The sequence below is a fragment of the Mya arenaria genome, chromosome 5, assembly GCF_026914265.1.
Source record: "Mya arenaria isolate MELC-2E11 chromosome 5, ASM2691426v1".
Taxonomy (NCBI): Eukaryota; Metazoa; Mollusca; class Bivalvia; order Myida; family Myidae; genus Mya; species Mya arenaria.
The window spans coordinates 2,197,187-2,224,798 of NC_069126.1; the positions used below are offsets into that span (position 1 = coordinate 2,197,187).

Here is a 27,612-nt window from a genome sequence, read left to right on the forward strand (position 1 = left end):
TTGGAAACTGGGTAGAGAAGGAATGTTGCACGAAATAAAAGTAAGTACACTTACGCATGATAAAATTACTATTACATTGCAAGTCCTGAAATAATTTAATTCGGAAATCATAATTTTCATGTAATTTGATAAAATACTAGAGTTGGAATTATGTTCTTGCTGCAGATAGTTATACTCTTAACCTCGTTTATTCTGTCGTCTGCAACAACCCCTTCGCCTGGCACGTCATTGGAGGCACAAGTTCAAAGCCTCACCGCGAGGGTAATAGATTTGGAAAATAAGCTGAATGTCGAAATTAAAAAACGTGAGTCTTTGGATCTGGAGCTTCAATCAAAGAACGATCTGACACAGTTCCTAATCAACGACGTGAAGGCGTTGAACAGTAGCATGCAGTCGACAAAACAGACGTTGAACAACGTCAGTGCCGTCACAACGAAAACTTCCCAAGACCTTCGAGCACTGCAGTCGACGTATGCGGAGGACAGGGGTAAGGTTTACGTATAGATCTTCCCGGGGGTGGCGATCGGGATATTTCTCCCGATGATCATTTCTAACCCCATGATTACATTTTTTATATCGAAACTTATGCTTCACTTCTTTGGATGGGTTCTAACAGCACAATAAAGGCATTAACCACTTAATCCAATTCATATTTAGTCCTTATTTTTTTTATATATTTTTTTAAAATTCAGCCTTGATTTATATAACTTATTCTTGTTCGATTGTAAAATCAGCTGAACGCTGATATGGGCCAATCTCGTTTTCTATGCCGAAACCAGTACTATGTCGTTTTGAGAGAACGTTCCACTGGCAGGGATCGAACCTACGACCTTTTGTGTGAGAGGAGCACTCCTATACCATTAGAACACGTCCACCCTGGAGAAATCATTAAGTTTATTGTCGCCCGAGGCTCATTAGTGTTAAATTTCATCATCCCTCATTCCAGAGAATGTTTTTTTTTTGCATATTTTTAAATAATAAACACATTATGTATACAATAAAAAAATGTCAAAACAAAATGAGTGAATACATTTGGTGATTTGATTTTAATTAAGATGGCGCCTAAACTCATTAGTTGTAAGTGTAACACGATTCCTTTTGTTCAAATGCATTCGGAACTCCTCGGCCATTTTTATCGAAAACATCATCGGATGTATATGGACGGTTTACAAAGTCAGAAATCGGTTCACTTTAAGCCCGCTGCAAGTAGATCGCGTAGTAATTTAATTAAGCAGTTGAACTTAATGACTTAACATTTGAGAATCTTAGATATGTTTGCAATAATACACTTCATTGGTAATCAATTTAAAGTTAGATCAATAAATACAAGCTAAAACACTACATTTAATTAATTATATTATTCATTTTTATACGAACTACATCTACTTATGTACCGGCATACATCCGAGGTTGTTTTCGATAAAAAATGACCGAGGAGCTCCAAATGGTTCAACTGAAGAGAAAATCAAGGGAAACAAGCTACTATAACTGTTATACAGTAGTAAATTGTTCCTGATTATTTGTCACAATACAGTATGAATAATTACATATGAAAAACCGGGTTGGTAAATATAGCTTCGCATCAAACACCTTTACTTCTTCGTGTTGTACGAAATACTCTTAAGCTTTATAAAATAATATTTGTTAAAAACAAACAATATGGTAATAAATTGATTACCGACAAAATAGCAGAGGATATATACAAATTTTAAAGAAATCTACCATCATGGGATATTTTGGTCTTGGACATCATCTTGGACGCCATTTTGAACGTGATTTTGTTCAAAATTCTGTTTCAGTTTTTACACGCAATTTTCTTATTCGATGTAATATCATTTAGCTATTTTCTGTCAGTCATCAACACCAATGGATATGTTATTTTTTTTAAATATTTTGTATTCAATGGACATTAGCCATACAGCCAAATAGCAATTTTAACTATGCTAAAATGTCTGAAGAATTTGCAATAAAGCTCCCAAAACATACCACATAATAGACCGTAACTTAAAATCAAGATTGATAGTGCACGTTTTATTTACTTTAAGATGATTTTAGTATACTTTAGCGGCCTTCTTGGACGCCACGTTGGTTTAAACATTATCGGGATTATGTTAAGGTAATAGTTATTGTACCTGATAAAAGTTAGGTTAAAAAGATCTAACTATCGATTAAAAATAATACGGTATTTGCAATAAAACCTAACTAATTTGTCATTTTTTGTTCGTTTTGGCCGCCATTTTGGACTCCATAGTTGCTAAAATATGGTATGAATTTAATTAGGATTTCATTCGAATTTATTTGTTTTCATTTAGAAATCACAGAAGTGTATTTGTGTACATGTTTCAAAGCATAAAAACACAACTTAAAGTAAATTGTCGATTTGGTTAACTTTCGCGGCCATCTTGGACGCCATCTTAAATAAAACTAAAAAGACCAAAGGTGGCACAAGGTCATCAACCGGATTCTTGTATGATAGGGACTGGGCTACCAAAATTTCTAAACACATTTTCTATACAACGCCGACAAAATATCCCATTTTGCTGCCGAGCACATAACTAGATTTAAATTACGACTTGTTTTTTTTAGCCTCAACGTCGAAGACACGTTCTGACTTACGTTCTTTGACTGATCTGTTCTACAAAGACGTCGGTTTGATCAACAACACATTGGTCACAATCCTATCAAACGCCGTTCAACTCAACAGTTCTATATTTGCCTTTGTTGAACAAACAAAACGGACAACGATGGACTATTGTAAAATTCAAACAAGCAATGCTATGAATATTGCATACGGGGTTAATACGACGACAAATAATAGGTAACAATATGTACACCTAAAACACAAACTAAATGTTTAATGTGTCTGCTTTGTTAGTTCTACGTGCAATTGTAGGTATATGGTAAAAAGAGATACAATGGAATTTCATTAGCTTGCAAACGCAAAACTTCGCATAATATGCATTCTTGTACATTTAGTATGATTTTAAAACATCAGTACATTATTTTTGCTGCCTCGTTTACTAATTTCAACCTAGGATAGACGTATTGGACTCATCTGTTGCCTCGACGACACAATACTTGACGTCCATGGTGAACAATTCATTGTCAGACGCCAACAAACTAATATCTGAGCGCCTGCAAAACCTCTCTTCATCCTCCCAGTCAGGTATTTCTTGTTTTCTTTTTCGTTCATTCTTTGATAACCTTTAAAATTTCATACGTCCAATAGAAATGGCCTTAATGGTAATAATTTTACGCATTTGATAAATCTCTAGAAACCACACTACTTGATTTCATATTCAGCGCAATTTCTAGCTGGTAACATGCAATTAGGTCTTGGTCGTAGTGGGACTATTTTTATTTATTATATAATCGTTGGCCGATTGTTCAGAACTTTGTGAAAGTTAACAACGTTGTTAACTTAATAGTTGTTTACTTTAGAATTGTTACTGCTCTTGAAGATTGTTAACATTGAAATATGAGAGCACACCATCAAATATTTCACGTTTAAAAAGTAACAAAGATGTCGTTAATCATGTTGTTAATTTTAGTTTAAACAGTATTTATTCAGTATCATAACATAGATCATACACTGCATGAACAATAAATCAGCGTAACACAATTCTGAGCAGTCGGCCCATAATGGACTAAATAACTACTAGATGCACAACGTCTTATGGGGACCGTTGAATTGATACCCCGACCGGATACATCATTGCAGATTCTAAGAGTGTAGTGTTTTCTGCTTCCGGTGGACAATTATCGTCCGGTCAGGGTTTGAGGTTTATGGTATTCAGCAATCTTCATGTCAACACAGGTAAATACACATTCGTTTTGTATCACGTATGAACTACATTTGCAATGTGTCAGCTTAGAAATCTTATTTTGGTAACATGTGTATATGTCTATATTTAATATTAAATGATGAAGGCAATTAACGAATATTTTTTCTACATACCCTACCTACCAAGCAGACAACTAAAAAAGGCTGTTTTAAATTTGTCCATACATTCTCTTCAAATGTACACTGTATTGCATTTAATATATGTATACAGATGCATAATTATATGTACCTTTTTCAATTTGCAGGTAACGGATACGACACTGTATCCGGCGTGTTTACGGTTCCAGTGGAAGGCGAGTACTTGTTTACTGCCTCTGTGCAGAAGACAGACACGGGCAATGATTTCATCAGGGTAACACTTTATTTTTTGATTAAGTTTAGGTCAGAATATTATTCATTAAACACCATTCACGATAAAGTCAAACGGTATGGTTGTTTAATACACATAGACACGTGTGTAAAGGTGTCAGATGTTGCCGTCAATTTGCGAAACGCTACATTCAGTTGAATTTTACAATTGATTTTCACAAGCGTTTACTATTGTGACAATATCGGAGAATAAAAGACAATATTATAAAAGTACGCTAAAAATCCACCATGTCGGACTACAAGTTTTCAAATTTCGGTTCTGAGAGAGGGGCGCATGTCAAAAGGTTTGGCCCTCAACTACGCCCCCTCTTACTTCAATTCTTAAATCCGCGTTTAACATTGTATATGGGCAGTTCATCGTACAAGTACTAGGTTTTATTTAGTTTTTATTTAGTGTTAATTTTACTCTTCCGATTTGTTTTTTTATTTAAAAAATACTCTCCTTCACACTACAATTTATATGACAATCCGACCAGTACCATCTTTTATTTGTGATCAATTGTGAATGATTTAAGTTCTCAATAGATGTCACTTTGTGTTAAAATAATGGGCTCGTCCGGGAATTGAACCCGGGACCTCTCGCTCCCGAAGCGAGAATCATACCCCTAGACCAACGAGCCGTTTTATATTATATCCAAATAAGCCGTTACGTTGATCATTTTATGAGTAACATCTGGTGACATATGAAAGATAACACTAGGAACGCCACAATCCGACGGAACCAGGTTTTTGATATGGCAAATTAATTTATAGTATAAGGGAAAAACAGCAGCCTAAAGTAATTGGGCGAAAAACAGTTGTCTATTTTTAGTTACAGTGACCTAAACCTTGATCACTACCCCTCAGATACTTTCATTACTATCCATCAATTCTAGCTTAAGTTATTGGACAGAAACAAATATTTCCGCCATTTTTCTATTTTAGTAACAGTATCCTTGACCTTGAACACCCCCCTCAAAATCAGCCCCAAGCTAGCGCTTCATATATGCTTTCTGTAAAGTTTAATTGAATTTGAACTGGTAGTTTTAGAGGAGATGTTTTTTTAAAGCAAAACAGGAAGCTGGCCAGATTGTTGTTGTTGTCGATCAATCGCGACCCCTTGTTGTATTTTTGTAGAAGGCTACCAAAGGAAGCTTCCTGTAAAGTTTTTTTTTTAATTTGGACTGGTACTTTTAGAGGAGATGTTTTTTAAAGCAATACAGGAAGTCAGCCATTTTGTTGTTGTTGTTGTTGTTGTTGTTGATTAAACGTTACCCATTATTGTATTTTTGTAGAGAGTCACCCAAGGAAGCTTCCTGTAAAATTTCATTGAATTTGGAGTGGTAGTTTCAGAGGAGATGTTTTTTAAAGCAAAACAGGAAGTCAGCCATTTTGTTGTTGTTACTGTTGTTGTTGTTGTCGATCAGTCATGACCCCTTGTTGTATTTTTGTAGAGGGTCACCCAAGAAAGCTTCCTGTAAAGTTTCATTGAATTTGGACTGGTAGTTTCCTCTTTTTTTAAAAGCAATACAGGAAGTTGGCCATTTTGTTGTTGTTGTTGTTGTTGATTAAACGTTACCCATTGTTGTATTTTTGTAGAGAGTCACCCATGGAAGCTTCCTGTAAAGTTTAATTGAATTTGAAGTGGTAGTTTTAGAGGATATGTTTTTTAAAGCAAAACAGGAAGCTGGCCATTTTGTTGATGTTGTTGATCAATCGTGATTGTAGTATTTTTGTAATGGGTCACCTAAGGAAGCTTTCTGTAGAGTTTCATTGAATTTGGACTGGTAGTTTCAGAGGAGATTTTTTATAAAGCAAAACAGGAAGTCGGCAATTTTGCTGTTGTTGTTGTTGTTGTTGTTGTTGATCAATCGTGACCCATTGTATTTTTATAGAGGGTCACCCAAGTAAGCTTCCTGTAAATTTTAATTGAATTAGTACTGGTAGTTTTAGAGGAGATGTTGTTGTTTTTAAAGCAAAACAGGAAGCTGGCCATTTTGTTGAAGTTGTTGTTGATCAATCGTGACCCCTTGTTGTATTTTTGTAGAGGGACACCTAAGGAAGCTTTCTGTAGAGTTTCATTGAATTTGGAGTGGTCGTTTCAGAGGAGATATTTTTTAAGCAATAATTGACGGACGGACAGACAGACGGACGACGGGCGGTCGGACGGACTGACTGACGGACGGACGACGGACAAAGACCGATCATAATAGATCACCTTGAGTACTTCGTGCTCTGATGAGCTAAAAATGAATTTAAACGGAATCCTAACTATTCTTGCATTTTATCATAGACATATATTAGCTGAAATATTTAAGATGAGAATTATAACATTACGGTACTATGTAAAATATATAATGATTTAGATTGATTTGTACCATTGATAATAATAAAACTGTATATAATAATATTGTTTATTATATTTCCGGCCATATTGCAATATATTACCTGCAATGTATGTATTGGAATGTTTGAATCATGGGTCATATTGAACCAATTCAATTACTATGTATATATGTTGTATAAATTGATACTGATTAAAACTTCTTCTAAAAGATAGCTTTGTCTAACTTTACAACAGTAGTGTCTTTTTGGTCTATACGGAATGCCGTTGGGGCCATCGCCTATGAATGTGTTGATCTGAAACGCGATACTCGATAGTACGATGATAAAACGCGAAATCACGAAACTACGATGGTGAAAACGCGACAGTACGATTATGAAAACGCGACAGTACGATAACGAAAACGCGATAATACGACAGTACGATGCTGGTTATGCGATAAACTATCGTGTTTTCACCATCGTACTCTCGCGTTTTCACCATCGTAATATTGTGATTTTGCGTTTTCATCGTCGTACTATCGTACTGTCGTGTTTTAATCATCGCGTTTTCATCATCGTACTCTTGTGTTTTCATTATCGTTCTATCGCGTTTTTACCATCGTGCTATCGCGTTTTCATCATCGTACTGTTGTGTTTTCATCATCGTACTATCGCGTTTTCACCATCGTACTATGTCGTGTTTTCACCATCGTACTATCGCGTTTTCACCATCGTACCATCGCGTTTTCATCATCGTACTATCGTGTTTTCATCATCGTACTATCGTGTTTTCACCATCGTACTATCGCGTTTTCACCATCGTACTATCGTGTTTTCATTATCGTACTATCGCGTTTTCATCATCGTACTGTCGTGTTTTCATCATCGTACTATCGCGTTTTCACCATCGTACTATCGCGTTTTCTTCATCGTACTTACGTGTTTTCATCATCGTATTATCGCGTTTTCACCATCGTACTGTCGTGTTTAGTAGTAGTATTAGTAGTAGTAGTAGAAGTAGTAGTAGTAGTAGTAGTAGTAGTAGTAGTAGTAGTAGTAGTAGTAGTAGTAGTAGTAGTAGTAGTAGTAGTAGTAGTAGTAGTAGTAGTAGTAGTAGTAGTAGTAGAAGTAGTAGTAATAGTAGTAGTAGTAGTAGTAGTAGTAGTAGTAGTAGTAGTAGTAGTAGTAGTAGTAGTAAAAGTAGAAGCAGCAGCAGCAGCAGCAGCAGCAGTAGCAGTAGCAGTAGCAGTAGTAGTAGTAGTAGTAGTAGAAGGGGTAGTACAAGTAGCAGCAGCAGCAGCAGCAGCAGCAGCAGTAGCAGTAACAGTAGCAGTAGCAGTAGCAGTAGTAGTAGTAGTGGAAGTACAAGTAGTAGCAGTAGCAGCAGCAGCAGCAGCAGCAGCAGCAGTAGTAGTAGTAGTAGTACTGTTGAATGGTAGTAGTGGTAGTGGTAGTCGTGGCTGTTGTGATAGTTAGTGGCAGTCGCAGTAGCAGAAGCAGTAGTAGTCGTAGTAGAATTATCATTCATAAAAAGACAGGTGCTCTTATCAGGTTTATATGACGTGGCGTCATTTCACTTCAGGATGTGTCATTCGCTTGAACGCTGCACTATCGTTGTTTTTTTTAAACGACTTGAGAGTTTACGAGACGTTTCTTAAACGCCTTTGTAATTGTCATTAAGTTGATCGTTATTATGATCGTGCATTTACATGATGATGATGATGATGATGATAATGATGATGATGATGATGGTGGTGGTTTTGATGATGATGATGATGATGATGATGTGACCTCAGAGGTATTGCATTTGGAAAACTGTTCGAAGATACTGTTTTGACTGGTTGGTTTTATTGTATAAAGACAATTCATAATTTAATCTTTATTGTGTCAATCGTTGTTTAAACTTGTAATGATTAATTCAAAATGCGTGATGAAAGCTTCAGTTGAAGACATGATTCAATGACTTAATACAAGCACCCCTGAAACCATTTTGTCTATGCGCATGCGCACCGGAAGGCGATAGCACGATGATGAAAACACGACAGTAGCGATAGTACGAGGATGAAAACAAGACAGTACGATGATGAAAACGCGATAGTACGATGATGAAAACACGACGGTAGCGATAGTACGATGATGAAAAACACGACAGTACGATGATGAAAACGCGATAGTACGATGGTGAAAATGCGATAGTACGATGATGAAAACACGACATAGTACGATGATGAAAACTCGACAGTACGATGGTGAAAACGCGATAGTACGATGGTGAAAACGCGATAGTACGATGATGAAAACACGAAACTACGATGGTGAAAACGCGATAGTTCAATGATGAAAACACGATAGTACGAGGATGAAAACGCGATAGCACGATGATGAAAACGCGACCGTACGATAGTACGATGATGAAAACGCGAAATCACGATATTACGATGATGAAAACGCGAAAGTACGATGGTGAAAACACGATAGTTTATCGCATTATTATCATCGTACTGTCGTATTATCGCGTTTTCGTTATCGTACTGTCGCGTTTTCATAATCGTACTGTCGCGTTTTCACCATCGTAGTTTCGTGATTTCGCGTTTTCATCATCGTACTATCGAGTATCGCGTTTTAGATCAACACATTCATAGGCGATGGCCCTAACGGCATTTCATAGGTCTAGGGTGCGAGAGCTCTCGCTTTGCGGGCGAGAGGTCCCGGGTTCAACTCCCGGACGAGTCCAATTATTTAAATCTTAAGTCGCGAAAACAATGACCGTTTACCTATATAATGCTGCGTGTTGATAGCGACTACCAAAATTCATTCAAACTAAGAATTCGTAGTCGCTACCTAATTTAAATAATCAATGATCGTCTTCTTGTACATGCAATTAATAGCCTTAAACTAACGGAAGTCAGGTTCTCATTTAGTTTTCATAGTTTTTTTTCCAAATGCATAAAGGCCATGTCATGACCACACAGCAATAAACATCATTGTATATTAGACGCGACCTGAATACCGCGACTGTAGGGATACATGTTTGCATTTTTCAATCTTGAAGGTGTCTATGTATAAATTTCATTTATTAGTAAACTACATAAGAGAACTGATTTCTTAATTATAACAACTCTCATTCAACTTTACTCAAAATAATGGTCATGAATGCGTTTAAAAAGTTCCAAACGGCGTATGAAATGATTTGGTCTAATGGTTAAAACGAGAAATAAAAGAAGTTATTCGCTGTGTTTTAGTTTGGCTTGTCGCCGGTCATACGAGTTTGTTATGGTAGATTTATTCACTTTCTATGAAAAAGATACATTAACACGTTGTGCTAGTAAACAAACATGTCAGAAAACATTGGCAAATTGTGGATAATAGTATAAATGTATTTAATAGAAAAATATAAAAAGTACGAACTTATTTGACTAATTTAAGTTTTAGTGATTTAAAATTAACGTTCGAAGCTTAATTCACAAGATTTAAAACAAACAAATATAAGTGCCAACACGAACTTAATTGACTGTATTTACATTTCATTGATTTAAAATCTGAATTCACCTGATTTAAAACAAACATGATAGGCCTAAAAGGACCAGGGGTGGTATTCAATATACTTTTTATCCTATGGTCATACATGATTGGCCTCCCTCACTCTATTTGTCATTTATTAATAACAAGTTACCCGATTAGCTACATCGTTTTTAGATCCAATTAAGACAAATATTTAATACCTATCCTGACCGAAATAATAACCCGACACCTCTGAATTTTATCGGTGATAATTCAATTCAATTCAATTCAATAGTTTATTCGCACAAACATTCAAGTTCATCGCCTTTACTTCTGGCGGTAACATTTATTTACATTCATGCGAAGAGCATAATATTATAATACACAGATTAATAACACTATTAGGATATTGATAATTCACGTAAAAAGTAATCATTAACGTGAAATTGCTTGAACATTGGCGTACCTTAATCCTTTACAGAACAATATCTATAAATTGACCACCCTCGCTAATGCGGTCAGGCATGTTTTGACAGTAACGGGTATGTTAGTGATGAAAAGTGTTCGTTGTAAGGGCATAATTATTATTTGTTTTAGTTCACTGATCAGACTTAAGAAGAATAACGAATAAAAACAACAGCAAAAAAAAAACAACAACAAAAACCATTGTTTCAAAGCAAGCAATAATAGCAATATAAGAAAAAAAAGAAATAAAATAAAATAAACATTTATTAGTTTATGAACATTTATTAGTTTATGATACTTTCTCGTCATAAAGTTGAAAGATATACATATTTAGCAAGTTTAATTTGTGTACTATTCTGCTCAGCTGACATTAACAATTTAATTTTTTGCATTGTGGGCCAATGACAAAAATATCTAGGTAAGCATTCCATCCGTATGTCTCTGTAAAAAGGACATACAAGCACAAAGTGAAACTCATCTTCAACAACATTCATTTGACAAAATATACATTTACGTTCAGATTGTTCTATATTTCTAAAACGGCCTTCTTCGATTGCAAGTTTGTGAGCTGAGCATCTTAATATTGTTAGCGAAATACGATGCTTGTCGTTTTTAATACAAATAAGATAATTCTCGTAACCAAACCTACGTTTTATACTACAATAAGTTTTTAATTTGGATGACTTGTCTAATAGAGAAAACCAGTTGTGGCAATACTGATCATGTAATCTTTGTATGAAACTGTTTAATTGAAGAACGGAAATGTCATTATTGTTCCATAAATAGCTAAAACCCAAACTATTAAGCAATTGCTTTACCTCTAATGCCCATGACCCACGAATATTATTATTCACTTGATCCCAATACACTTCGTGTACCAAAGAACCGTGATGCTTAGTTAAAATTTTGTACCAATATTTTAGAATTCGCTCTTTACGTGCAATATCTAAGGGAAACCTCCCAAGCTCACCATAAACAGAAGCGTTTGTGGTTTGAATTCTCACCTTTAATACCTGTTTAAGAAATTTTAAATATATTCTTTCCATGTCAGGGGCTTTATGAGAACCCCATATTTCTGCTCCATAATTAAATATAGGAATGATCATGCTGTCAAATACTTTAAGTTTTTCATTTATCCCCAATGACACAACGTCAAAAAGTGAATTCAGTGAATAAATAGCCTTTAATGCTTGGTCGGCTAAAGCCTTTTGCGACTGATAAAATTTGCCATTTGAAGATAGGGTGACTCCTAGATATGTAAATTTGATACACAAGTAAGCCTATTATTATTGTAAAATATATCAATGTTTTCAACTCGAGTTCCCAATTTGCAAACCATTGCTACAGTTTTCTTGGTGTTAAGAGTGATATTCCATTTTTTTGCAATAATCATGAAGCTTGTTTAAGAGTATTTGTAGGCCAAAAGCAGAGTATGAAAACAAAACAGTGTCATCTGCAAACAACAGAAGGAATATCTGTAATTCGTTAAGTGACACAGTATCAGCATCATCATCATATATATGGGTAGACATATCATTTATAAACATAATGAACAGAAGTGGCGACAAGGTTTCCCCCTGTTTAACACCCATATAACTTTAAAAATAGTCCGAGCAATTGCCACTTGAACGAACACATATTTTGACAGACTTATACACAGATTGTAACATTTTAACAAATTTTGAGGACACATTATTGTTGAGGAGCTTAAACCATATGCCGTTTCTGTAAACTAGATCAAACGCCTTTTTAAAGTCTACGAATGCGCAATAAAGCTTCGTCGTTCATGTTGTATAACTTTGTTAATAACTGATTGTAAAACAAAAATGCAATCAACTGTACTTTTATTTTGCCTAAACCCAAATTGATATCGTGTTAGTATATCGTTATCTTCCGCCCATTTTCTTAGCCGAGTATCTAACATAAGTGAAAATATTTTAGAGAACATACTAGTAAGCATTATACCTCTGTAATTATCAACTATATTTTTATCACCTTTTTTAGGAACAGGTATCAAAATGCCTTTCGTCCATGATTCAGGATAAGAACCCGTATTGTATATATGATTAAAAAGTGTACACATTATCGGTGCTAAAATATGTTTTGACTCAATAAATATATCGGGGGTTAACAGATCACAACCGGGACTTTTTCCTCTCTTTAGACTATTTATAGCCTTAATAACATCATCGACATTAAAATCACAGTCAAGCTGATCTATTATTTGATCACCAAACGTGTCATTATTTATAACGTTTTCGACATCATTATCAGTGAAAGATTCAGAATCAAACATATAAAGTTTTGAAATGTTCATAAAATTCCTGTGAAGAAAGATCGCTGTTGTTATTCTTATATTTATTTTTATATTTGCGAATAAGATCCCAGAACTGCTTGGGATTATTCGTTGCTGTATTATGTAGCGTTTCACGTTGACTTCGGTTATATTTAAATTTAGCGCAACGCTTTGCCTGTCGAAACAAACGACGCTTACCAATAACCAAATTAATACATTCAGTTGTCCTAAGTCTACGGTATTGTTTATTTGCATACTTTAATTCACGCCTAGCTTGTTCGCACTCATCCGTATACCACGGACTTACATGCTTTCTCCGATAATGCAAGGTACCAGTCTAGATATTCGTTTCCTTGATTACGCATGCCTGAGATGGTCGGGTAACTACGCTAAATTAAGTTGTGAAAAATATTGTCCATACTAATAATGTATCGTTAATGTGTGTATTAGTCATTATTCATATAAAGGTCATGGTTGGTATGTAATAACTTTACAACAGCTTTACCTATAGTTACTCAACTCGTGAGTACCCTCATATGAACATCAATAAATATGTATATCAATTTTCAACACAACCCGTTCAGCCGCATCTTTGATGCCTTGAATCAGCAATGGTCTTGTTATGTCTTTATGACAAACATGTTGTTGAAAGGCTCTAAACTATAATTGCAGTGCTATATCCAGAAAAACGGACGTGACCTCGTTCTGATGTACAGCAAGGGGGTGTTTCCCGGTGATTCGCCTTCAGCCTCGAATTCGGTGATCATAAACGGGAAACTCGGGGACCGCTTCCAGGTCGGGCAGTGCACGGGTGCTGATAGCCCGCTACCAAGAGGAACTACTTTCTCGGGAGTTCTATTACACTGACATTAAAATTAATGGAAAAAAATGAAAAGGAAAATATTCTTCTTTTTTATATGAAATGTGTGCTAAGGTCGCCTTTAATAGTTGCAGAAACCAAACCACCTGAACAACGGGCCGATTGTTCAGAACTTTGTTAAAGTTGTTAACGGCATCGTTGTTAACTTTAAAATGTAAAAATATGTTATGGTGTTTTCAAATAATGAAGATAACATGAGGAAAGCTGGAACAGTTGTTTTAAATCTTGTTGGAATACTGCAGATCACAAGTGTATCCATAAAACTTCCAGGGCAGTAAATAATATAAAGTAAATAAAGATAACGTTAACAACGCTGTTTACTTCACCACATTTCTGAATACTCGGCTCAATGTTTGTTAAAAAAATAATATCATTATTTTGTTTAGCTTCTCGTTGAAACTTGACCTGGTAAACAAGTTATTTTATTTGTATACATGTATTTTAAATGAGGGGAATTCATGTGACCAAATGGTTGGCCATAGTTCAAAATGGAATTAGGTCAGATTCGACTTTTGGGACAAATGCGTGATATATAAATGTTATACTAGTTTTGATTTGTAATTTAAAAGCCCTAGCCTATTATATGCATGTAACCTACCTATTGTTTACTAACAAATCCATGTTTTCATTGAGTATTCTACGGTTGTCAAGGGCATTTCTGCAATGTGTCCGGATTGTGCACAACTCGACTGGCAGGTTGGGGAAAAACATCTTCACGCGCGCACCACGTCAAATGCGCTCTTAATACGCGCGCACCACGTCCAACGTTCTTTGTACGTTCTAACTACGACCAGGAAGATTGCACCACGCTATCACGTCCTCATTACGTTCTTATGACTCGGATGTATTTGTAAATGTGATAGAGATGGAATTACCGTGTTCTATCTGCAACTGGCCTTTTTTCGTTTATATCTAGTGTTGGTATACTATGAAGTTAAAGGGTAGTTGAATCCCGTATTCATACATGATTACTGTTCAGAACCTGACGGGACGTGGTAAGAACCTGATACAAACGTGTCTAAGACGTGTTAAGCACCAAAAGAGCGTATTAACAACTGAACAAGCTCATTTACAACGTGGCATGAACGTACCAAGGTCGTAGTAAAAGCATGGAGAGGTTGTGGTGAGAAGTTGAGAACTCCATTGATGTAGCAAGAACGCAATGAAAACCTAGAGACAACGCGATTAAAATGCCATTCAATATTTTCCGTCCGGTACCACGTTTGCACTTCTTCAATCAAGATTCTGCTAGGTTTTAGTAACGCCGTCGCTACGTCCATGCCGTCGTTAATACTTTCTTATTAAGCTCTTACTACGCTTGATTCGACCACGGCCTCACTACGTTTTTTTTAACATGTTCAAAGTTCACTCACGTCCTTCATGTCCATAAAGACCATACCACGTCCTTGTCGGTTTCTGTTGCGTTCCTTCTACATTGACCAAGTTTTGACTGCTAGATTTTTGAGGACGTTGTGGTAACGTTGCCTAGTGTGATGGGGGTATAAGAAAGGCACCATAGTTGGTCGTGTCTGGGCTGTAACTTTGTCATGCACTGTGGGATTTTAAAAATGCTTGTCACATGTTTTCGGTAAATAAAGACGAAGTGTCGCGTGCAATACACACGTTCATACCTCAGAGGTCAAGGTCATACTTACAGGTTTATCATTAATGATTGCTGACTATATGCACACACTGTATAGGTGATCGTGTCCGGGCTGTACAATTGCCATGTAGATGACTTGGCACATGTGTTCTGTACATAAAGACAATGTGTTGAGTGCCATACCCACGACCCGACTTCAAAGATCAAGGTCACGCTAGAAATTTAATCAGTATGTAATGCTGCATATATGCATGTACAGTAATGTTGGTCGTGTCCGGGCGGTAATTTTGTCTTACAGAGAGGAATTTAAAAAATACACGGCACGTGTATTCGAAACATAAGGACAACAAGTCTCATCCGAGACCCGCGTCCTTAAATTTAAGGTCGATGTCATACTGACAGCAGGTTTATCCTTATGAAACGCTGCTTATATATGCATACAGTATAGTTGGTCGTGTCCGGGTTGTTACTTTGTCACGCAGAGAGAGATTTTAAAATTATCGGTTTATAATTATGGAACGGTGCTTATATGCATACACAGTGTAGTTAGTCGTGTACGGGTTGTACCTTTGTCCTGCACAGAGGGATTTTAAAATAAATTAAGGCGATGTGTCAAGTGCAAAACCCTCACCTAATTGACACGTGTGTTCCGTACATAATGAACCTACCTCAGCTGCATCACTCCTCCACACTTGAAGACAGCCATTATCAAACACTTCGACAAGCCTGTTTCCAAAATAATGTTTTGACAGTGCTCCATTATGCGGCAGTTTCGTGAAAAGTGTTTTAAGAAACTAAACTCTTTATCAAACTCTTGTAAAATGCCGAATGCGGGACATTTTAAGCGGCGTAGACTGCGCCATGTTTCATTCAATTTGGTGAATATATAGTAAAGTTATCTTCGTTTAAAATCTTCATTTGAAGCAAAATGTTTTCTCCCGAACACTGGCACCGGATTTTCAAACTCAATCATTTTTTTTAAAAGTCAAAAAAATCCTCATAATTCTAAACTAAAAATTATAATACCGAAAATGTGAGAAAATATTGAAAACTATTATTATAATATACAGTACAAAGTGCATATTTATAAAAAAAATATTTTTTCAATATTTTTTCACATTGAGATTTTTTTGGATTTTTAAAAAAATGATTGAGTTTGAAAATCCGGTGCCAGTGCTCCCGAAGAAGCATTTATGACGTAATTTATCACGTGGTATACACACACTGTTTATTTGTTTTAGTGTACCGTTAACCGACATTTGTTTATACATGTATATATGTTTTTTGTACAATTAACCGATCAATGGATATGTATATTTTTGTACCATTAACCAACAATTGTTTATACATGTATACATATAGCTTTTGTACGAGTCTGGTATACATAGGTACTACATAGCAATAATTTCATAAACAAAAAGCAAAGCAAACATCCAAGAGAAAAAAGTATCAAATAAACGCGAAGTTTGTTCTTTGTAACTTTATTGCAACAATTTCATTTTAAAAATGTTCATTATGTTCAATCCCTGAATCTCATATTTGACCTGTAAATAGAAAATAACGTTTATTGCACAAAGACAAGTGTTTGGTGTACGCGCCGGTGTTGATACATGTATATTAAAGTTATTATTACACTTATAGTAAGTACTTCGAGCATAAGCGTTCACGCATTTTGATTGAAACTCAAAATTTATAACATACATTATGGGCGAAGTCATTTTAAAGCTGCACTCTCACAGATAAACCATTTTTACAACTTGTTTATTTGTTGTCTTGGAAAGAGCAAATTTTTGCGTAAACATCTTCAAACCAATGATATAAGATTGCTGACAAAAGATCAAATCGCCGATTTTCATATTTCTGTTAGAAAATTAATGTTTTATGGCTTAAACCGTTACTAACAAAACATAAATATTTGAACTTAAATATAAAAATCTGCGATCTTATTTTTTGTCAGCAGTCTTATATAACTGGTTTCCATGGATTTTCGGAAAAAAATTGCTCGTTCCAAGACAAAAAATAAAAACAGTTGTCAAAATGGTAAATCTGTGAGAGTGCAGCTTTAAACGCCACTGGAAATATAACCAGACTTGAGATATTTAGGAGGATCATGAGAGAATTGCCATTTTATTCAGATTTATTTACGCAGTTGAAATGCTGAGTAACTATGGAATGTTTGACCATTAGAAGTGTAGGTATCAATACTTAGCTGTTCCGAAACCATTACAGAAAAAAGTCTTCGAGATTTAAATCAATTGATATATAATATTCTAAAATCAATGAATGTGATGATTCGATATGACGGACGAATATCACGCAGCATAAAACAAGATTTCTAGCAACTATAGTATGATTTGGACAACAATACCTTCTCCCAATAACTTGTCCCTTATGGAAGCCTTCCCCGTGGATAACCGACATGTTGTGGGCTATCTGACTTTGGCTTCCGGTTGCTGACCCTATCTGGTGGCTGCTTGATGTGTGTAGTGCAGTCTCTAGTGCGCCATGTGATACTACCTGAGCAGGTTTCAGAGTTATAGGAGTCGAACTGTTGTCATTGGCCTTCTCGATATCCAATGACGCAGAATAATGGCCATGAGTGTAGTTTTTCATAGAATTGGTGCCAGTAGGTTTATGTGTTTGCGTGTAAGTGTCAGGTTTAGGGGCTGCAACTGTTTCATCGACTGGGCCGGGTCGTAAACTCCACACGTTCAATACGTTCATGCATTCTGGTGGACAGGGCAGACCACTGAAAACGAATTGATACGGGCTGTTTTGACACAAACACTAAATGTCAGCATAACAAAGGGACACATACATATGTGATAGTATATAATTGGCAAAAGAAATAGTCTTATGACTGGCCCTAAAACCATGGCCAATCACTAAAACGTGTCTTATTTATCCCCAAGCCGTGGCCGACCCCTGAAACATCACCAATCCCGTATACATTAAAACTACAATACTTGTTCGGTGCAATTTCAAAAGAATGTTCATACTTTACACATATTCCTTTGCATTTCTGATAGAGGGCCATGTTGACCTCAGCATTCGCGAGACCGAACGCAGCCTGTGATGGTGTTGTTCCGACGACGAATCCGTGTACTGGCATCAAACAAAGAAACACTATGACAATACATGGGTGGATACACCATGCTGACCATGTGACGACCATGCTCCTTCTGAAGAAGAACATACCACGGCTATCAAAAAGTGTTGCGATGAAAACACTTCTGTTATATTTGGGTAGACATTGATAGTTAGACTTTCGTTAAGATTAAAAAAATGTGAAAATGGTTACTTATACAATGACACTACAGGGACAAGCGCAGTTGTCAAACACTCACGTATAGACTTGTTAAGAAGAACAAGGTAAGGCCCAAACAAGACACAATCAAACGTCCAAACACCACCAACAGACCACACACGTGTCAAAAATCTTTATTAATTAATGTTGGGATAACCGCCCGAGAACGGCTAATGAAACACTAAAATATGAATTCACCGGGGGTGTTAACTGGTATAAAATGACTCTCTGTAGATATGGGGGGGGGGGGGGGTATTCAGTATGCAACTTAAGTCAATCTTCTGGTCATACATCATTGCCTCCATTAACTTAGAGGGCTTTTATTTATATTGAGCGATCCGATTAGCTATATCGTTATTTGATCCAATTAAGACCAGTATGGAATACCACCACTGGACATTAAAATAAAAAGCAACTCTTTTTGTATTAATCTACTGTGACACAAACAAATGCTCTACATTTTCTATCTATGTTTCATATATCTTTAAACACTTGGTTGTAAAATGTCTTCTCTCATATTACAACTAGAATGATGAGATTTTGCTAAAATTTGCAGCAACGTGTGAATTGCGGCGTTTTAAGTACAAAATAAAACGTCAGTTGATCAATTGTAAACAACGTATAATCTTACCTCGGACTGTTGATAATGTCGTCATGTTCCTCCCCATTCACTGTTCTTCTGCTGTTATCTTTCTCAACGATAAATTTAGCTCAGTTGGTCAGGCGTTAGAGAAAAATATAATAATTGCGTGGACAAATGCGATAAATTTGTTGATATTTATGACTTAAACTTAAATCATGACTTGAGCATGAATTGTATTATCTCATCTAAAATTTGGCTATAATAATTTTGAGTTTTCAAACCTATTCACATTTTATAATTGTTTTCTTTTATTGAAAACTGTGAGGGCAAAACATAATTAGTTCAAAGACCAAAATTCGATTCAAACTATTTGTCCTAGCAAAGGGGAAATTAAACTTAGTTCTGGAATAGATATTTCGGAAGCGCAAAATACATCCAAAAGACGTCTGATTGAAACATTTCACTGACAGAAATGATAAATGCAAGCTTGTCAACGCCCCTTACCCTGGGTTAAGCGGCATTCAATTTTCCAGAATCATTTAGACATATTCAATGATCCGAAACATTCAGAAATATACAACTGCATTATGGACGACCATGTATAGCCGCCATATTTAACGTATGCATGTGCCGGATGTAAACTATCGATTTGACCATGGATGCCGCATTATGGGAGTAACACGCATGAGCAAAACATATGCTTTGGAAGTACACTTTAATCGACAAAAGCTTTACACCACACAACAAGCATAAGTATAATCGAAACGCAATGTTATCTGCCAACCGAATCCTGAGCCCAGGGGTCCATCAAGGCCTCCGCACATTCTGGTGGACACGGGCCTTGGCTGGAAACAATATTGTATGGTAAAACTATAAAATTGAAAACTATAAATAAATATCGATGGGATTCAAACTTATTTTTTAATTGTATATAAAAGTTATGATAGAGCACTTAATAAACTGTACTCTAAACCAATACACCAAAACTGTTAAACATGCATTATTAACAACTTGAAATATAGTCCTTATTGATTGATTAACTCTGCTTTACCCTTACTAAGCACAAATGAGTTTTGCCTTCTAAATACGTCTCGGTTATTCTTGTTTTACCATTGTCAATGTGTAACCACTATCCAGTGAATGTCTACTTGAAAATATCTACTATTGAGAATGGCTACTGAGCATGGCTATTAAAAATGGCTACTGAAAATGGCTACTGAGCATGGCTATTAAGAATGGCTACTGAAAATGGCTACTGAGAATGGCTACTGCTGAGAATGGCTACTGGGAATGGTTACTGAGAATGGCTACTGAGGATTGCTACTACTTTGAATGGCTACTGAGAATGACTACTGCTAGGAATGGCTACTAAAAATGTCTACTGAGAATGTGTACGGAGAATGGCTACTGAGAATGGCTACTGAGAATGGCCTCTAAAAATGGCTACTGAAAATGGCTACTTAGAATGGCTAGTGAGAATGGTTACTGAGAATGGCTACTACTGAGAATGGCTACTGAGAATGTCTACTGAAAATGTCTACTGAGAATGTCTACTACTGAGTATGGCTCATAGAATATCGACTACTGAAAATGGCTACTGAGAATGTCTACTACTGAGAATGTCTACTAATGAGAATGATTACTGAGGAGGGGGGCTACTGAGAATGTTTACTATTGAGAATGGCTACTGAGAATGGCTACTGAGAATGTTTACTATTGAGAATGGCTACTGAGAAGGGGGGCTACTGAGAATGTTAACTATTGAGAATGGCTACTGAGAATGGCTACTGAGAATGTTTACTATTGAGAATGGCTACTGAGAAGGGGGGCTACTGAGAATGTTTACTATTGAGAATGGCTACTGAGAATGGCTACTGAGAATGTTTACTAATGAGAATGATTACTGAGAAGGGGGGCTACTGAGAATGTTTACTATTGAGAATGGCTACTGAGAATGGCTACTGAGAATGTTTACTAATGGGAATGGCTACTGAGAAGGGGGGCTACTGAGAATGTTTACTATTGAGAATGGCTACTGAGAATGGCTACTGAGAATGTTTACTAATGAGAATGGCTACTGAGAAAGGGGGCTACTGAGAATGTTTACTATTGAGAATGGCTACTGAGAATGCCTACTGAGAATGGTTACTGAGAATGTTTACTACTGAGAATGTTTGCTACTGAGAATGTTTACTACTGAGAATATCTACCGAGAATGGCTACTGAGAGTGTCAACTGAGAATCTCTACAGAGAATGACCACTGAAAATATTTATTGCTGAGAATGTATCCTACTAAGAATGGCTACTGCATGCGAATGGCTACTGAGAATGGCTACTGAGAATGGCTACTGAGAAGGGGGGCTCCTGAGAATGTTTACTATTGAGAATGGCTACTGAGAATGTCTAATGAGAATGTCTACTACTGAGAATGTTTACTACTGAGAATGTCTACTGAGTAGGGGGGCTACTGAGAATGTTTACTGAGAATCTCTACTGAGAATGGCTACTGAGAATGTCTACTGAGAATCTCTACTGAGAATGGCTACTGAGAATCTCTACTTAGAATCTCTACTGAGAATGTTTTCTGCTAAGAATGTCTTCTACTAGTAATTGCTACTGCATACGAACGGCTACTGAGAATGGCTACTGAAAATGGCTACTGAGAATGTCTACTGAAAATGGCTACTGAGAATGGCTACTGCTGAGAATGGCTACTGAGAATGGTTACTGAGAATGGCTACTGAGGATGGCTACTACTGGGAATGGCTACTGAGAATGGCTACTGTTAGAAATGGCTACTAAAAATGTCTGCTGAGAATGTGTACGGAGAATGGCTACTCAGAATGGCTACTGAGAAAGGCCTCTGAAAATGGCTACTGAAAATGGCTACTTTGAATGGCTATCAAGAATGGTTACTGAGAATGGCTACTACTGGGAATGGCTACTGAGAATGGCTACTGCTTGGAATGGCTCCTAAAATGGCTACTGAGAATGTTTACTATTAAGAATGGCTACTGAGAATGGCTACTGAGAATGTTGACTACTGAGAATGTTTACTACTGAGAATGGCTACTTTGAATCTCTACTGAGAATGGCTACTGAGAATGTCTACTGAGAATCTCTACTGAGAAATACTACTGAGAATGATTACTGCTGAGAATGACTTCTACTTAGAATGGCTACTGCATGCGAATGGCCACTGAGAATGGCTACTACTGAGAATGGCTACTGGGAATGTTTACTTCTAAGAAGGGCTACTGAGCATAGCTACTGCTGAGAATGGCTACTGAGAATGTCTACTACTGAGTATGGCTCATAGAATATCTACTACTGCGAATGGCTAATACTGAGAATGTCTACTACTGAGAATGTCTAAAACTGAGAATGTCTACTACTGAGAATGTCTATTACTGAGAATGGCTACTGAGAAGGGGGGCTTCTGAGAATGTCTACTACTGAGAATGTCTACTCCTGAGAATGGCTACTAAAAATGTCTACGTAGTATGTATTCTGAGAATGTTTACTGAGAATGTCTACGGAGAATGTCTACTGAGTATGGCGACGGCTGAGAATGGCTACTGAGAAAGGCCACTGAGAATGTCAATTGTGAAAGTCTATTGAGTATGTCTACTGAGAATGTCTATGGGGAATGTCTGGTGAATTCTTATTGCATTATTGATAATGCATTGCGCGTTACATGGAAATGTCTCCTGAGAATGACTACTGAGAATGTCTTCTGAGAATGTCTACTTGAGAATATCTACTAAGAATGTCTACTGAGAACGTCTCCTTGAGAATGTCTAATGAGAATATCTACTGAGATTGTCTACTGAGAATGTCTAATGAGAATGACTGTCTACTGATAATGTCTACTGAGAACGTCTACTTGAGAACGTCTAATGATAATGTCTACTTAGAATGTCTACGGAGAATGTCTACTGAGAATGTCCACTTGAGAATGTCTACTGAGAATGTCTACTGAGAACGTCTCCCTGAGAATGTCTAATGAGAATGTCTACTGAGAATATCTACTGAGAATATCTACTGAGAGTTTCTAATGAGAATGTCTTCTGAGAATGTCTACTGAGAACGTCTACTTGAGAATGTCTAATGAGAATGTCTACTTAGAATGTCTACTGAGAACGTCTACTTGAGAATGTCTAACGAGTATGTCTACTTAGAATGTCTACGGAGAATGTCTACTGAGAATGTCCACTTGATAATGTCTAATGAGAATGTCTACTGAGAATGTCTACTTGAGAATGTCTGCTTTGCAAGTATATTGAATGTGTCCAGTAAGAATGTCTACTGAGAATGTCTACTTAGCAAGTATATTTAATGTGTCCAGTAAGAATGTCTACTGAGAATGTCTACTTAGCAAGTATATTGAATGTGTCCAGTAAGAATGTCTACTGAGAAAGTCTGCTTAGGAATATCTACTACTGAGAATGTCTACATGTTTAATCTTGACATAGGCATTAGAATGCCCTGTAATCTGTGTTTTATACATGGCATCGCATTCGTAGCGTCACGGACATTCTGTCAAACAAGTACACTAGTTCTTGTAGGATTATTATTTACTTATAACCAAACTGTTAACCGAGAAAAATGCTTTGAACTGCATTCACACATGTCTCATGTTCTTCCGCGAGGGAGTAAGTTTTAACATCTTTCGTTTAAAGACATTTAATCACTCTTAAACGGACCTCTTTTCAAGATATAATGTTGGCGACATATTTGTCTTCAAATACCGTTTTAATTCAATGAGTTTTTTTAATGACACTCACAAAACAGCAACTGGCAGATACTCATTTAAACAAAACATTTACTTCAGTTTCTGATGAAGTTGTATAATTGTTACAAACAGTTTGTTCACATCTCTCACGATTCCAAATAACTCAATGTCTGCCAGATTAAAACATGACGTAGATAAGGTCATTTAGGGCATCTTTATGCTATCTCATTGCTAAACATGTTTATACATGATCTCGCCACCAATGTCCTATATATTTATCTGTATAGAATACACAGCATGCAGACTATGACAACCGTACACTACCATCTTCTGTAAGTCTTAACCTCAATTGTAAGGCAGTAAAAAGCGTGTTTACGTTCTTAATTGCAATTCATAAATAACTTGAAACTACAATGTTAGAATTGCATTTTCACCAGGAGCGACCAATGGGTACCGCAAGGCGGAACTGAACAAAATAATATCCAAACTTAAATATCCAAACTTAAAAGCAATATAAAACACATTGCCAGAACGTTTGTTCGAGTAAAAATGGCCTTTACATTTTACAATGTGCTTCATGTCAAAGTGTTTCAGCTTTTTGGAACAACAGTTTTAATGTTTGGAGATATTTGTGTGTAACGGCAGTAGCGAAACGTGACGCTGACTATCATCCTTAAATATAAACTAACATTTAACATACTCATTCCTCAGCATTATCTAAAACACAATTTTATATATAATGTTATGCTCACTTGGCACAAATTCGTTTACACTGTTGTCTTAATATCTGTTCTGGATTCGTTGCGGGATTGTTGGCGTTATTGGCATTTGGAGCACTTCCGGTTTTTCCTGATGGCCCTACATGTTCACTGTCCGCGTGTATCCCTGGTAACGTGACACCAACAGTTACTAACCCAACAAGGACAATAACGCTTATGCGTTGCATTTCTAGTTCAGACTTATCTACAACAGATCATCATATTTGGTTTAATCAAGTGGACGTTCAAAATCCTGCCGACCGTAACGCTCACACCTGCAATTGATGGTAGGATTTGTCTTTGTCAGATGGAGAATGTTTCTGTTGTTTGACCTTCGTTCATTGACCAGAATGATGAGGATCCTGTTAGTGCACTTGCTTTATGTTTAGTCTGTGGTCATCTAGACGGGGCAGTCTTTATTTATTTGTAACGTCGATATTCCCACAACACTTAACACCACACGTTTGCATAGTATCGTGCCAACGAACGTGATACATGTAAGTATAAAAGATCAAGATAGTGGTAAATATTTGCCAGCATGTCTTAACTAAGAAAAAATACAAAAGATCTGTAAGACACGAACATTATTATTATTATTGTATAGAAGTTCTATTTGGCATTTATACGTATGCATATGTACTTGATGTGTGTGCCTTTCAACCTCACTTTGTTGTTATGTTATTGGGCCCGTCCCTGTAGTTTTATATATATTGGAATATACTTTTAGTGGTATAAATAATAACAAAATCTGCCTTAGAAACAATATCACGTACAGACGTACAGATGTACAGACAGATGGACAGACAGACGTGCAAACAGACGGGCAGACAGACGGACAGATAAACGTGCGAGCAGACGGACAGACAGGTGTGCAAACAGACGGGCGGACGGACAGACAGACAGACAGACAGATAAACGTGCAATCAGACGGAGAAACAGGCGTGCAAACATACGGCCAGACAGACATACAGACAAGTGCACAGAGGACGTACAAACAGACGTACAGATAGACGCTCAGACCGACATGCAAACAGACGGACAGACAGACGTGCAAACAGACGGACTAACAGACGGACAGACAGACGTACAGACATACGTACATACAGACATACGTGCAGACAGATGTACAGACGAGCAGACAGACGTACAGGCATACGTGCAGATAGATGTACAGACGTACACACATACGTACAGACTGATGTACAGACGTACAGACAGACGTACAGACCGACGTACAGGCAGACGTGCACATAAATATATAGACCTACAGACAGACAGGCGTACAAACGTACTGACAAACAGACGGACATACGTACAGAAAAACAGACGGACATACGTGCAGACAGACAGACAGACGGACAGACAAATGTACAGACGTACAGACATACAGAAAGACGTACTTACGTACAGACAGACAGACAGACAGACAGACATACGTAAAGACAGACGGCCGGACGGACATAAAAGATTATAATTACTTAATCCGTCTCAGAATCAATATCAAGTTCAGACATACAGATATTCAGAAAGATGGACAGACAGACGTGCAAACAAGCATTCAAACAGACAGGCGTGCAAACAGACGTACAGACAAACGGACACACAGATGTACAGAATACGTACAGACAGACGTACAGATTGACGTACAGACATACGTGCAGACAGACGTACAAATGTACCGACAAACAGACGGACAGACAGACGGAAATATGTAAAGACAAACAGAAGGAAAGTTGTGCAGACAGACTGACGGACAGACAGATGTATAGACGTACAGACATACAGACAGACGTTCAGACAGACGGCCGGACGGCCGGACGGACATTATAGATTATAATTACTAAAATTTAAACACATGACGTACCTTATTGAATTATTCCAATTTAGTCAACGAAAGCTTTCGAAATAAAGGTCATTATCGCATCTATGTTCATTAACTTAAATTCCGTTGTATTTATATAGAGATAACATGGTCTATATGTAGCTCGGCTGAAACGACTTGTACAGTAAAAGCATCATTTTCGCTCATATGAAAATTGGGGTCTTCAAAGACGATATTTGAGCAAACATCAAATGTTTGAATGGTTCCAGCTTTTGCTATCTTAGATTTACACTCCTAATGATTTGCCACACTTTTGCTATCTTAGATTTACACTCCTAATGATTTGCCACACTTTTGCTATCTTAGATTTACACTCTTCATGATTTGCCACACTTTTGCTATCTTAGATTTACACTCCTCATGATTTGCCACACTTTTGCTATCTTAGATTTACACTCCTAATGATTTGCCACACTTTTGCTATCTTAGATTTACACTCCTCATGATTTGCCACACTTTTGCTATCTTAGATTTACACTCCTCATGATTTGCCACACTTTTGCTATCTTAGATTTACACTCCTCATGATTTGCCACACTTTTGCTATCTTAGATTTACACTCCTCATGATTTGCCACACTTTTGCTATCTTAGATTTACACTCCTCATGATTTGCCACACTTTTGCTATCTTAGATTTACACTCCTCATGATTTGCCACACTTTTGCTATCTTAGATTTACACTCCTCATGATTTGCCACACTTTTGCTATCTTAGATTTACACTCCTCATGATTTGCCACACTTTTGCTATCTTAGATTTACACTCCTCATGATTTGCCACACTTTTGCTATCTTAGATTTACACTCCTCATGATTTGCCACACTTTTGCTATCTTAGATTTACACTCCTCATGATTTGCCACACTTTTGCTATCTTAGATTTACACTCCTCATGATTTGCCACACTTTTGCTATCTTAGATTTACACTCCTCATGATTTGCCACACTTTTGCTATCTTAGATTTACACTCCTCATGATTTGCCACACTTTTGCTATCTTAGATTTACACTCCTCATGATTTGCCACACTTTTGCTATCTTAGATTTACACTCCTCATGATTTGCCACACTTTTGCTATCTTA

At 36.8% G+C, this 27,612-nt stretch overlaps 3 protein-coding genes, 1 long non-coding RNA gene and 1 other non-coding gene across 5 annotated transcripts; 2 read left to right on the forward strand and 3 right to left on the reverse strand.

Annotated features, from left to right (window-relative positions):
- Positions 1-141: 141 nt before the first annotated feature.
- LOC128234372 (uncharacterized) lies at positions 142-2,822 on the forward strand. Its single transcript, XM_052948579.1, has 2 exons — positions 142-487; positions 2,587-2,822. The coding sequence occupies exons 1-2, from the start codon at positions 151-153 to the stop codon at positions 2,820-2,822; spliced, it is 573 nt and encodes a 190-aa protein (XP_052804539.1). The 5' UTR covers positions 142-150.
- Positions 2,823-3,056: 234 nt separating this feature from the next.
- LOC128233985 (C1q-related factor-like) lies at positions 3,057-14,058 on the forward strand. The gene is made up of 4 exons (XM_052947896.1): positions 3,057-3,166; positions 3,722-3,817; positions 4,090-4,196; positions 13,452-14,058. Exons 1-4 carry the CDS (start codon positions 3,088-3,090, stop codon positions 13,644-13,646), a joined length of 477 nt encoding a protein of 158 aa, XP_052803856.1. The 5' UTR covers positions 3,057-3,087; the 3' UTR covers positions 13,647-14,058.
- On the reverse strand, positions 4,762-4,833 carry Trnap-cgg (transfer RNA proline (anticodon CGG)). Its single transcript has one exon. It is a non-coding gene; the product is annotated as a tRNA-Pro (tRNA).
- A 2,672-nt stretch (positions 14,059-16,730) lies between the features above and the next one.
- LOC128233723 (uncharacterized) lies at positions 16,731-19,228 on the reverse strand. Its single transcript, XM_052947539.1, has 4 exons — positions 19,201-19,228; positions 18,262-18,444; positions 17,631-18,011; positions 16,731-16,806 (listed from the first exon to the last, which is right to left on the reverse strand). The coding sequence occupies exons 2-4, from the start codon at positions 18,435-18,437 to the stop codon at positions 16,782-16,784; spliced, it is 582 nt and encodes a 193-aa protein (XP_052803499.1). The 5' UTR covers positions 18,438-18,444; positions 19,201-19,228; the 3' UTR covers positions 16,731-16,781.
- Positions 19,229-19,852: 624 nt separating this feature from the next.
- On the reverse strand, positions 19,853-26,572 carry LOC128233800 (uncharacterized). Its single transcript, XR_008260783.1, has 3 exons — positions 26,511-26,572; positions 24,641-24,851; positions 19,853-19,997 (listed from the first exon to the last, which is right to left on the reverse strand). It is a non-coding gene; the product is annotated as an uncharacterized LOC128233800 (long non-coding RNA).
- Between the last annotated feature and the right edge of the window lie 1,040 nt (positions 26,573-27,612).

What these genes read in the sequence shown, in the direction of transcription:
- LOC128234372 (XM_052948579.1), top strand. Translation starts at nt 151, where the DNA reads ATGTTCTTGCTGCAGATAGTTATACTCTTAACCTCGTTTATTCTGTCG. An exon ending in GACGTATGCGGAGGACAGGG is followed by an intron (nt 488 to 2,586) that starts GTAAGGTTTACG and finishes TGTTTTTTTTAG; the next exon opens with CCTCAACGTCGAAGACACGT.
- LOC128233985 (XM_052947896.1), top strand. Translation starts at nt 3,088, where the DNA reads ATGGTGAACAATTCATTGTCAGACGCCAACAAACTAATATCTGAGCGC. An exon ending in CAATCTTCATGTCAACACAG is followed by an intron (nt 3,818 to 4,089) that starts GTAAATACACAT and finishes TTCAATTTGCAG; the next exon opens with GTAACGGATACGACACTGTA. An exon ending in CGGGCAATGATTTCATCAGG is followed by an intron (nt 4,197 to 13,451) that starts GTAACACTTTAT and finishes CTATAATTGCAG; the next exon opens with TGCTATATCCAGAAAAACGG.
- LOC128233723 (XM_052947539.1), bottom strand. Translation starts at nt 18,437, where the DNA reads ATGGTCGTCACATGGTCAGCATGGTGTATCCACCCATGTATTGTCATA. An exon ending in TGCAAAGGAATATGTGTAAA is followed by an intron (nt 18,012 to 18,261) that starts GTATGAACATTC and finishes ATTCGTTTTCAG; the next exon opens with TGGTCTGCCCTGTCCACCAG. An exon ending in GGACAAGTTATTGGGAGAAG is followed by an intron (nt 16,807 to 17,630) that starts GTATTGTTGTCC and finishes TTCTATTTACAG; the next exon opens with GTCAAATATGAGATTCAGGG.